The sequence below is a fragment of the Rana temporaria genome, chromosome 2, assembly GCF_905171775.1.
Source record: "Rana temporaria chromosome 2, aRanTem1.1, whole genome shotgun sequence".
Taxonomy (NCBI): domain Eukaryota; kingdom Metazoa; phylum Chordata; class Amphibia; order Anura; family Ranidae; genus Rana; species Rana temporaria.
The window spans coordinates 144898202-144911326 of NC_053490.1; the positions used below are offsets into that span (position 1 = coordinate 144898202).

General features: G+C 43.5%; 1 protein-coding gene across 2 annotated transcripts in view; it reads right to left on the reverse strand.

Annotated features, from left to right (window-relative positions):
- The window catches only part of COG3 (component of oligomeric golgi complex 3), a 133272-nt gene that overhangs the window by 83552 nt on the left and 36595 nt on the right, over positions 1–13125 (reverse strand). The window contains exons 8-11 of one of the 2 annotated variants that reach the window (XM_040341274.1): positions 13002–13082; positions 11585–11628; positions 1965–2091; positions 1671–1762 (exon numbers count right to left, since the gene is read on the reverse strand). In XM_040341274.1, coding sequence (XP_040197208.1) covers positions 1671–1762; positions 1965–2091; positions 11585–11628; positions 13002–13082 — 344 coding nt within the window. Of the gene's footprint in view, positions 1–1670; positions 1763–1964; positions 2092–11584; positions 11629–13001; positions 13086–13125 lie in introns of both variants that reach the window. The other variant, XM_040341273.1, reaches the window with a different exon arrangement.

The window sequence follows — 13125 nt, forward strand, 5'->3', positions numbered from 1 at the left end:
TGCACATGGATTTCTACTAAAAATTTAAGATTGGAAGGGGATTTTTAGCACAGAAATTGCTTGCAAGGAATAGAAAAGAAAGTGTACAACAATATTTAAATTACCATTTGTAAACGCAACACGACACAAACAAACAAAGCAAACAAAAGAATAAAGGGCAAACTAAAATAGAGCTGGCAAACTGCACAACTTAAAGCGGTGGTTCCCCTAAAAATAAACATTTAACATTGCTTTTCCCACATTAATTACGATTAGAATCGGCTGGTTTTATTAAAAAAAAAACGTCCGTACATACCGTTTGCTATATTCGTTCCCACCGCCACTTCCGGGTACGATGCTGGCGGTGGGCGTTCCTAATTGATGGACAGGCATCCGACCGACGCATACATCGCGTCACGAGATGCTGAAAGAAGCCGAACGTCGGTGCGGCTCTATACGGCGCATGCGCACCGACGTTCGGCTTCTTTCGGCATCTCGTGACGCGATGTATGCGTCGGTCGGATGCCTGTCCATCAATTAGGAACGCCCACCGCCAGCATCGTACCCGGAAGTGGCGGTGGGAACGAATATAGCAAACGGTATGTACGGACGTTTTTTTTTTAATAAAACCAGCCGATTCTAATCGTAATTAATTTGGGAAAAGCAATGTTAAAAGTTTATTTTTAGGGGAACCACCGCTTTAAGGTATGGTGTTACTTTCAGGTGATTTGACACTAGAAAAAGCTTTGCGGTGCACCCTCATATAACCCTGCCCACTCTGTGGGACTTCAGTTTTGTTTTGTGGACCCCATTGTTGGTGTTATTGGGAGAATTGTGTCCCTTTATTGATGTCAGTGAGGGGAATTATGCCCCATTGTTGGTATCAGTGGATGAAAGGGCCACATAAAAGCAAGCAAAGGGCCACATCTGACCCCCGGGCCACAGTTTGGAGACCACTGCCATAGAATGTAGACTCGTCCCCCCCCTCCCCAAGAAATAAAGCAGAATACATTTTGCCTAAAGTCACAAAGATTATTTATTTGCAAAATTTTATAATAGAAAGCAAAAAAAATAAAAATTATTTTTCAAAATGTTTATTTCATTTATATAGCAAAAAAAAAAAAAAATTGCGGTAAAAAAATACCACCAAAAGAAAAATCTGTCTAAAAATAAATATTAAAAAAAAAAAAGATAAAAATTTAAATTTAGGTAGTGTTGTATGATTGGCATTCAAAGTGTGACAGCACTGAAATCTGGCCAGGAAGGGGGTGAAAGTGTTTGGTATTAAAGTGGTTAAAGAAGGCATATCATCATAATGTAGTACTAAATGCTTTCTAACCCCTAGTTATGGAGCTCTGACCTGCCTCTCCCCTCCTGCCACAAGCGATCCAACAACAGCTATAAAGGAGATGGTGGACTCAAAGCTGCAAGAACTTTCCTGAGACAAGCAATGACAAAAGGAATATGGGGAGGGGGACGACGCGTCCGCTTTCACATTCCTTTTGCCATTTCTGGTCTTAGGAAAGCACTCACAGCCGAGTCAAGCTGTGCTTTCACCAAGCATATACAATTCCAGGCTCACTGGAGAACTTACAAGAGGACTCACTGTATGATGAAACAAAAACATATGCTACAAGTGCATATTTATATCCAACAGTGTCTTATACAATATATACAAATTTACCACATACTCCAATTTTGGTGTTGGTTTGGTGAAAAACTCATTGAAAAGTTGGTGTTCATCCTGACATACATGGACCATGAATGCACAGCCACTCCGCACCTAAAATATATAGAATGCAGCCGTTATGGACATCTATTATGTAATAATTCTATAACAGAGGTTAGATGGAGCAAAATCTAACAAAACCATGCACAGGCAGTAGGTAATGCCAAAAAAGTTATGTTAGCGGATCAGATGGCTGATTAGGGATCGCTGTAAACCAGTATACGTCACAAAGCAGTCAATCATATTATACGCTTACCAAAGCACAGTGATCCCTGTTGTTCTGGCTGGTCAGATCTGTGATTGTGCTGGTGATACTTGGACTAAGCAAGTTCTCTCGCTGATCTAAGTAGCACTGATGTATTTCAGCAAGAAGCAGTTGGTATCTATCAAATTAGAAAAGGATAAAAAGATGTTCAGCAAAGAAAAGCAAGAAACACATTAACAAAGTGATATTTTTGTGTAAGTTAAACAACCCAGGGAAAAGGACACAAGTGACATGCTGAAAAGACTTGTAATTCAACACCAAGCTGTTATAAAGGGTTGACCTCCGCTTTACGACAGAGGGGATAAATCCAAAATACCAAGAAAACCAGGGTACTTATACTGGTGATTTGCAACTTCACGCTGGATGAGATCCACTGGATTTAAGATTGATTTTTCCTGATCTGCATTGTGGGAGTGAGACTTCTAAATATACGCGCTTAACGATCCCCTGTCATAAGGGATCAAGGCAAGTCGGTAAGGAGCCATCATTATTCACGTTGTTTGGACACGCTGTTTTCATCAGATTTTGGATCTTTGCACAGAACACGGGTGTTCAGCATATTGACATAGCATTTATGGACTATAATTTTGTATATATTTTTAATACAGTATTCATATATACTGATTTTTATGCTAATCTTTTTTTTTTCTGCAACATATCACTATTGATACATGTGTATTGTTTGGTATGCGATTTTTTTTTTTTTTTTTAATTGTTTATTTATATACCACATGAGGCCGGTCCACATGGACCACAATACAAACAGTACATCTGCTGATGTCAACAGGCGCACATAACAATAACAACAGAAAATGGATATGCATCTTAACAGTATTCATGTGGCACTTTCTACAACATTATATCATGGATTCGTGGCTCAGCCCCACGCTTTTTCTCGTTTTCTAGGAGCGAAATGAGTCGAGGAAACAAAGGAGAGATTGCGGGATCTGCTCAATGAGCAGTCCAGCAGGTAAAGAAGAGAGAGGGAGTAAGAGGGTTGAGTGGAAGAGGGAATGAGGTGGGGGGGAGTGGGGGCTCGCGATCATGGACATCCACTGCCGGTTGACAGGGTTTCCCGTTACGGACTCCCTAGATCAGTCCGGAGAGCTCTGGGGGCGAATATGGTTCATTCAGTCTGCCTGGGGGTTTGGTTGTTCACCTCTGAGGGCCTGGCCCTCCTCTGAGTACTTGAACATTGTCCACATTTGCCACGTTTGGGAGTATAGCTCGTTTCTATCCTGTTTGGACAAGACCAGATCCTCCAACCAACTAATCTCATCCACCTTCTTCAGCCACATGGCTAATGTCGGTGGGTGCGGGGATTTCCAGCACAGCGGGACGCAGGCTCTAGCTGCGTCCAACAAATGTCGAACAATGGACTTTTTATAGATCCGTGCAGGGGTGTCCGTCGCATGGAGAAGGAAATATGCCGGGTCATCCGGTACCTTGCGGTGGGCAGGACCAGAAAATGTGCATCAAGGTGCCCCTTTCCGCCTGGCACCTCCAACATAGGTCTGATGTGTCTGGAAACAGTTTATTCAGTACGGCCGGGGTTCTGTACCACCTCGTCAGCAGTTTATAATTGGTCTCTTGGACCCTGGTACAAATCGAGGACTTGTGCGTAAACATAAGGATATGCTGTCTCCTATTGGTTGTAAATTTGTTTCCCAGATCTCGCTCCCATTTACCAAGGCTCGGGATCTGGTATCCCTCCGGTGGCTCAACTAGCAACGCGTGTAGCAGTGAGAGCGCATGAGGTAGCGCTCCCGTCTCCACGCAACTCTTCCAAATATGTAAGGGGCTGGCCCGCGGGCGGGGGAGTCATGGTTCTCAGAAAGTGACTCAGTTGGCATGTTCTCATAAAGTCTAGCTGGTAGGTTCCCGAGTGGTTCATCAGCTGAGCCGACGTCTTCCACCTGCCCGATTCGCTGAAATGTGAGGCCTGAAAATGTCCCGACTCGCGCAAGGCGACGAATCTGGCATCCCCAAGTCCAGGTGTAAAGCCGGGGCTGCCCAAGATTGGACGCATGGGCGAGGCCTCCGATGCAAGGCGACCTTGTGTCAGTAGCCTGGCACAGACCTTAATAGTGTTCCCTATAATCGGGTGATATTGTACGTCCTTTTGTTGTATGTTATGGCACCACGGGGCACGCTTCAGTAGGACCTCGCTCTGCGCCTGTTCCAGTCGTGGCCAGAGTTTAAGTAGACAGTGACGGCACCAGTCTATAAGTCGATTTAATTGTGCTGCCTGGTAGTACATTTTTATGTTTGGCATAGCGAGCCCCCCCACTCAATTTGGGTAGGGAAAGCACGGCTCTATGTACCCGGGGGCGTCTCCCTGCCCATAGAAACCGTCCAAATGCTGCCTGCGTTTGCTTAAAGTATGACGTCGGAATATGAATGGGGAGTGCCTGCAGTAAGTATACAAATTTCGGAAGGATGGTCATCTTTAAAATACTGTTCCTCCCAAACCACGAATGTAGTCCCGTAGTCCATCCAATCAGTAACTGCTGTACTGTCTTAAGTAGGGGGGGGAAATTAAGTTTGTATATGTCAGAGAGTTTTGGTGAAATGCGCGTCCAAGTATGTCAGTGCCACATCTGTCCATTTTAGTTTAAAGTCTCGTTTAAGTCGCGTCAACTGCTGTTGGGGAACCCCTACCCCCATCGCCTCGGACTTTGTCAAATTAATTTTCAAGTTGGCTAATTTGCCGTATGAGTCAAATTTCTGCATCAGGCTCGGGAGGGACACCGACGGGTTGGTCAAGGAGAACTGGTATGTGATTTTATGGCAATTGATGTTTTTCACTACTTATTCATTTAATGGTGACACATTTGACATGTTATCATAAGTCATTGGTTACACATCTACACATCACGGTTTTGTTTCTTTGATATCCTAATTCGGTGATTTTTGATTTTAGTTTTCACTTAGTTAAGGGGTAGCGCGATTTTTAATTTCCTAAGGTTAAACAATATAGCTATAACCAAAGCAAAATACATAAACCAAACTAAATATGCAAAATAGATACTATGAAAAGTAACGTGCACTGAGAAAATATGAACGCCACTGCTGACCTTGAAGTTCTAAAATGTTAGCTTATTTTATTTTTATTTATTTTTTTAGACCAAACTTCAACTAATGTTTTTGGGTAAAGAGGTTTAAAGCCCAAATCTGGGAAATTTAAAGTACTCCCTTGCAGAGGAGCTTCACCAACAGTTGGTTTCTGTCTAGGGGATGGGAAATAACATTTTACCTATATCAGGGATATGCAATTAGCGGACCTCCAGCTGTTGCAGAACTACAAATCCCATGAGGCATAGCAAGGCTCTGACAGCCACGAGCATGACACCCAGAGGCAGAGGCATGATGGGATTTGTAGTTTTGCAACATCTGGAGGTCCGCTAATTGCATATCCCTGACCTATATGATACTTCTGTCGCCCAGAATGTTTTTATTTTTCCTACATTCCCACAGTGGACAGTCCCTTAGAGCCCTCACATCTAACACAGGGCTGAGGACCTGGGACTGCTGTAGTGCAGGGAAGAGGCTTCGGGGTCAAGTCTAGCAATGCAGAAGAACCATTGCAGCAAGTGTGGAGGATCAGATAGGTGCTTTACCCGGTCCCCCTAGACTAAAAATAAGTAGGTAATGCTTGAAGTGGGGCTTTTAATTCTCCTAGTATTCAGCTTTAACCCATAATATATGGTTTCTTATAACCCCTCAATCTGCAAGCTTGGCTTGTTACAAGAAGTGAAAAAACAACAGATATATTGGCAGGACCAATAGGCAATAACAGGCAGAATACAAGAAAAGAAAAATGCACAGTAACACTAGTGACCAAATGCACTATAAATGCCATTATTTTTTTTACCAATAGTTTCAGTTTAAAAGAAATGCATGGGAATTTTTTTTCCTCCAAGACTGTGAACCGAGCGATCCAAAACCGCAGATCGCTCAGTTTCCACAGCTTCCTGAGCAGAGAGCTGCCGTCAGTCACTGGCTCGCTGCTTTGCCTCAGTTCCCCCACACGCTCACTTGAGCGCTGGGCAGTGAAAGGGGTGAGAGCGGCCGGCTCCGGCTCTCAGGCTGAGCCGGATACCGGTCCAGGCATGTGGGAAGATCCCGACTCCATTGGCGTGCTCTTTCCCAAACCTGGACCGGCCCTGACATCAGCAGACAGTGGAGTTTAGCCCGCTCTCTGTTGAACACGGGTCACAGGAGTGCTAAACGAACTCCACTCATGTGATTCCAACAAGCTTTGGCTGAACTTCTCCTTTAGGCATCCTGAACATCTCCATTTTGGAAGGTAGAGTTCAAACTTTTAGGTCATTGTTTTGAATAACAGAAAAGAGGAGTCAGAGCTGTACAGAGGGAGATGGATCCATAGGGATGGCAAGCCTTTACTATCAAAACTCGGTAACCTGCATTGTGAGACATGGCTGCAAATCATGGGCCTCACAAAGGAACAGATTTAAAAAAAATGTGAAACTGCCATTTCTGTACTGATAAGTAAATGTTATTTTTCATTTTCATAAAGTTTATTTTCCAATTCCTCCTCATATTGTCGGGAACAGCGTTTAATGAATGCTATGGTGGTCTTAAGGGCTCCCCTCAGGTGCGCCTTCAAGGTGTCCCAATTAAACCTTGCTCAGTATCATGAGCTTCTAGAAAAAAACATTAGTGGACTTAGTGGATTGGTATCCTATGGTATCCAGTGATAGCCAGAAGGTTGAAGCCCGCCAAGGTCTACATATTTCTGTAGCACTAGAAGATAATTTGGTAAGAAACGTATTATTGCCCAGGGCCAAATCAATTCCTGAGAGGCGGCCTCTGCTAGGAATAGACCATGAGTATGCCCTATTGCGGGGGTTGGAGACACCATAAATCACTCCAACCAAATTCGATAACCAAGGCGCAAAAAGCAGAGGAAGTCTATCCATGACTGGGTCCAAGAGTAGATTAAAATCTCCTAAGCATAAGACATAGGCCTCTGGGTACATTGCAGCAACGACCATCACCTCCTTAATCACTTGTAAGTTAATTGTTTTAAAGTTAAACTGTGTGTGGGTGTGTAACTGTCGCTAGCACTATACAAGTAGATGTAAACATGTGGGAATTGTTTAAAGTGTTTTAAAAACCCAGGATCGTGCATTCATGATATCTGGTCTCCCACAGTGCACAGGGCATGGAAATGCAATTAGTTTAGTAAATATAAACTGCTAAATAGCTTATAGAAGTATATAGCAGTCTTGAGACTTCCATTAGTATCCAGCCTAGCAATGGTTAAAGCTTGTAGGAGGAGTTTTCTGACTGTGCTCGGAGACTGAATGACCCCTGACCCTCTGTCTGGACAGTGCTGATTGGCCCTGTGCTGATCACACTCACTCTCCCAAGGGTAACAAAAATAAATAAAAAATAAATCTCTAGTAATACACGGCAAACTGAGCATGTGCAGCCTGACTCCATAGACTCTGTGTTATCAGGAAATTATTTGGAGTCAGTGGGAGGATCAGAGAAGACATGGTCAAACAGCTTTGTTTTTTTTAAAACAATGTGGAGGATTAACCCCTTAGGTTCCACAGTGAGTATATCGTTGCTTTACTGCATATACAGTCTTTACGGTCGTGGGTTTAGTAAAACTTTATTATTACATAGTGTAGTCAACCTAGTGATAGAACTTGATTACAATAATCCTCCTTCCTGAAAAAGCTTGTTGCCTGCTTATTACAATGATCCAGAACCTTCAGTACTTCAAGGCTCTTACATAGAACACATACAAATAATGGGATCAAAAGGTTGCCCTGCAAGATTAGGGTTTTAAAGCCATAGATGACTTGGAAACTAGTAATTTCAGGTCAGCAGTGTCAACTTCTAGATTTCGCTAACAGCAGGTTTTCTTTGAACATTGGTGACTAGGTATTGTGGGAGGTCATCTTCAAGTGGAGAGTTCTCAGAGAGGTAATCCAGCCATGTACAAGGTTAAGGGCTTCCTGCCCATGTTTATTTGGTCAGCAAATCCGTAGCCAGCAAACTGAAAAGTATACCCGCTCAGGGGTAGAAAACATAGTCGCAAAGCAAAAGTCCATCAAAACAAATGTAAGCCTCCTGGCTAAATAGACCTCACTGGGTCTGCTCCAGTCCTGTGGGTAGAGATAAGCTCCGGCGTGTTCGCACACTCCATGTGCAGAGCCAGCCAGGAAGTCGGCATGGTGCTGCGCTAATCACAGGCAGTGAGACATTTCCTGATCTCTGCAGACAATTTCTCCCTGCCTGTGATTAGCGCAGCGCCGACTTCCTGGCGGGCTCTGCACATGGAGTGTGCGAACACGCCGGAGCTCATCCTTACCTGTGGGCATGTTTCCTCACAGTCTGCTTCTCCTCTCTCAGTACCACACAGATTGACCTAGGTAAGGCAAAATTATACCCCAGGTGGGGAGCAAAGTGTGGCCAGTGCTTAACCCTTTGCTGCCTATAGACCTCTTACTGCCATCCATTTACCTTAAGAAGCTAAAAGATTCTGTGTGGCAGATACAAACCATTTATCATTGACAGGGGCTGTTGGTCACAGTATGAAAAGGTTTCCATATCAGTACAGAAATTCAGAGACTTCACACATAATTGACCTTGCTATGCAGCCTACTGGATTGTGAGATATACCAACAATAGCAAAAAGAAGCCAAAAAGGAAATGTTTTCTTCTACAGGATTATTGGACAATAAATAAGTTGTGTGTTTGCTCCTAATGGCTTCTGTGCTGATACTTTAAGGTAACCTGGCTACAGTGATGCTTTACATCCCATTCTCTGAGTATTGACACCCAAAAGTTTTAATAATCATCAGAACACATGGGGAAATGGCGGAAAATCAAATATGCAGCTTGAGTGTTTTCCAACGTTAAAGTGCTTCTAAAGGTTTTTTTTTTGGGGTGAAAAAAAATAAAATAAAGAATGTACTTATCTGCCGAGTGCAACAGTATTGCAGAGCGGTCCCATACCTCCTCCCCTGTCTTCTACTCCTATTCTCTGAATGTCCCTCTCAGCAAGCAATGTGAGAGAGGGGAACCGGTGTGGGCATGCTCCGGAGCCAGGCTCTCTGCGTCTGTAGACACACATAGCATGGCTTAGCCACCCAACCGTTCCCTCCTCACAGGATTTGACTGACAGCAGCTGGAGCCTACGACTCCCACTGCTGCCCATGTGCCCTGCGAGAAGTGGAACGAAGAGCATTGATGCTGCAGATGGGACAGAGCTGGATCAAGAGGGCTCAGGTACATGTATATATATTAAAGCCAGCAGCTACAAATACTGCAGCCACTGACTAAAAAAAAATAAAAAATGGACACTTACCTGTCCAGAGCACCCACGATGTCGGCAGCCGAGGCCGAGCAATCACTCGTCTCTCGGCTGCCCCGCCGCCATCCTCGGTGAGGGAATCAGGAAGTGAAGCATTGTGGCTTCACTGCCCAGTTCACTACTGCGCATGCGAGAGCCACGCAGCGCACCCTCACTGGTCCCCGCTGTCTCCTGGGACCAGTGCATTTCCCAGAAGACAGCGGGGGGGGTGACATGAAGGGACGCGACTCCCGCGGCAGTCTATTCCTGGAAGTGGGTGCAAACACCTGTATTATACAGGCATCTGCACCCCTCTCCCCTTAAAAGGTGCAAAAATTATGAAACTGGAGGGGGGGGGGGGGGGGAGGGTTCCGAAAAGCGGAGATTCACTTTTTGTGTGGAACTCCGCTTTAATGCATTTTCTGTTCAATGTTTTGACATTAGAACCACTTTAAATCTCACACCACAACAGGTGCTTTATTCACCAAACGTCGGGTATCCAACCAGGGTAGGATTTATTTTCAATTGTTTTTGCTATTATTCTGAAGAAAATATCCTTTCACAATAATAGATTTAAAAAGTTCTTAACCGCTTCCATACAGGGCTGTTATACACACATCCATACCGGGCCTATTCTGGCACTTCTCTCCTACATGTACAAATCATAATTTTTTTGCTAGAAAATTACGCAGAACCCCCAAACATTATATATGTTTTTTTAGCAGACACCCTAGGGAATAAAACGAAACGACGGTCATTGAAACGTTTTATCTTGCACGCTATTTGCGCAATAATTTTTCAAACGCATTTTTTTTGGAAAAAAAATTGTTTCATGAATTAAAAAAATAACAAAACAGTAAAGTTAGCCCAATTTTTTTGTAAAATATGAAATATGATGTTACACCGAGTAAATAGATACCTAACATGTCACGCTTTAAAATTGCGCACACTCATGGAATGGCGCCAAACTTCGGTACTTAAAAATCTCCATAGGCAACGCTTTGAAATTTTTTACTGGTTACCAGTTTAGATATACAGAGGAGATCTAGTGCTAGAATTGTTGCTGGCACTCTAACGCACGCGGCAATACCTCACATATGTGGTTTAAACGGCGTTTACATATGTCGGCGGGACTTGCGTGTGCGCTCGCTTCTGCGCGCGAGCTACTGGGGACAGGGGCGTTAAAAAAAATATTTTTTATTTCTTTTTTTTTTTTTTTACATATTTATTTATTTACACTTTTTTTTTAATTTAATTTTTTTTATTATCACTTTTATTCCTATTACAAGGAATGTAAACATCCCTTGTAATAGGAATGTGTGTGACAGGTACTCTTTATGGAGAGATGCGGGGTCAATAAGACCGCACATCTCTCCTCCAGGCTGGAAAGCATGAAATCTGTGAAAAAAAATTCACCGATCTCATGTTTACTGTTGCTTAGCAGCCGCAATTGCGGCTTTGTTTACTTACGGGGACCCGGGCGTGACGTCATCACATCGCGCCCGGGTCCTCCGACGGTCATAGAGATGACTGGTGACCATCTGGTCACCAGTCATCTCTATGCTTCCTGCCAGCGCCGGACGATTCGTTCTCCGGGCCCCCGATGGCACGGGAAAGCCCGGAGAAGCACCGGATGGCGGCGGGAGGGGGGGATGTCCCCTCCCGCCGCCTGTAAGAACGATCTAGCGGCGGAATCGCCGCTATGATCGTTCTTACGTTGTGCAGAATCGCCGGCAGAAGTGAAGGATATCTGAATGATGCCTCTAGCTGCAGGCATCATTCAGATATCCACCCGCAAAGCCCAGGACGTCATATGACGTCCACCCTAATCGAGGCGGGGTTCCTTCCGCCGTCATTTCACAATGACGCGGTAGGGAAGTGGTTAAAGTATAACTAAAAGGCAAAAAAATTGTAATTTAGTTTTAGATGGAGAGGGTTTAGAACCCCTGACAGTTTTTATTGCCGTCTGTGTCCCCGTTAAGGAGGTTCACCCTCTCTATTTGTCCTGTTTACTTTTAGCTTTGAAAATCCCATTGTTTGGGTTGTCCCCAGAAAAGTAATAGAGGGGATATCTGTTACACGGGGAACATCTAAACTAAAGGGATCAAACTTTAAGAAGTGATGATTAATACAGTCGGATGAAACTAAGATAAAGAAAATATAGCGATAAAAAGAGCACAACATTCTCACAGCAATGTAGCACATACTGTACAGTTCAAACTTCTGTTACAACTAAAGCAAAGTGTTTGGGTAACACTTCTATCTGTTATATACTCACTCTGGTATCGTCTCAGATCGCTGCTCCATCTGTTCAATCAGCGTCTGCAGAAACACAAATAATTACATGTAATGCGATTTTTACCATGGCTTGACTAATTAATGGCCTGAAGCATGCAATGGAAATCAGTGTTAATTTCATTTTTATTGTATCGCGCTTCTCAATTTTAAGGAAAACAATGTTTCATTATCACATAAAAAAAAAAAGTAAGGATAGGTTTACTTCATTCAACTCTATGAGCATCAGACCTGCAATGTTCATAAAGAGGTCAGCAGCTGAATATGCTGCAATGCAAATATGCAATCCCAGAGTTTGCCGAGTAATTTTCAGTTTATCATTTGATGGATGCCAAGTGGCACCCATCATTGCTGTAGGCTGCACAGATCAAAGTCAGGAGATAAGTGCAGGACAGACATGCAAGGGAATCTGGCCTTTTAGTGTCAGCTACCAAGTGCAGTCACTAAAGGCGACCATAGATGGTACGAATCTCAGCTGGTTCAGCAGGAGATTTAAATTGTGTATGGGCAGGCCGATTGTACTCAAGTTCATCGATCAATCAATATACTTGGGTACAACCAGCCTGGTCGGGTTTTTCATCGAATTATTGCCTAGCTAGCTTTAGCCACTAGCAATTATCACTTTATTCTCCCGACAGGGGCGGCTCCTCTCCCCAGGGAGAATACACCGACTCTACGGGAGGGATTCCTCCAGAAACACCAACTCTGTGTTGATGGGGGGGAAATCAAGTTATTTACTTCCCTGCAACCTGTGGCTGCAGGAAAGAAAATTGCACCGTCTAAGGCCAGCTTAACAGAAGCATGTTAATTTTAAAGAGGACCTCAAGTAATTTTTTCAACATTCTATTTCTGCCTTTGTTGTTTTAACTTTGGATAGTAAAACATTTTTTGCTAGTAAATACCTTATACAGCCCACTTCCTGTTTGTCTGGTCAATAGCCTAGGTTTATGACATCATGCACAGCTCTCGCTCTTGTGAGAGTATGCCAGAAAGGGAGGGGGAACAAGTCATAAGAGGGCTAATGTGAGCCGCAGGGTTGCAGAGCTGGAGGTGTGCCTCTGTGTGTGTGTAAATCCAGGAAGTGAAAAAGGAAGCAGGTTCACTTGCAAAAATCCTGATTGGCTATTAGAGTGACAAAATGCCCAGGGATAAATACCCACTCTCAGTTCCTTATCACACTCACTGTAGCACTGTATCTTGCAAGTGGAAACCTGCACTAGGTTCCCTTGGAGCTTCCAGCTTTCTCTGACATAAATAGGTAAAGCATGGGCTCTTTGGAAACAACTGCACTGACCAATCAAAAGGAAGAGATGAATAATATATACTATTGCAAAACAGCAACACGAGGTCATAATTCATGCCAGACAGATTAAACAATACGAGATTGACATGATACTTACCCTAACCTTTGGAGCTGCAGCTCTAAATTTCACATAAAATAAAGTGAAAGCATTGTCAGAATTTGGGGTATTTGATAAATCCTGCTAAAGAAAGAAAAAAAAAAAAAAAAAAAATATTTTAGTT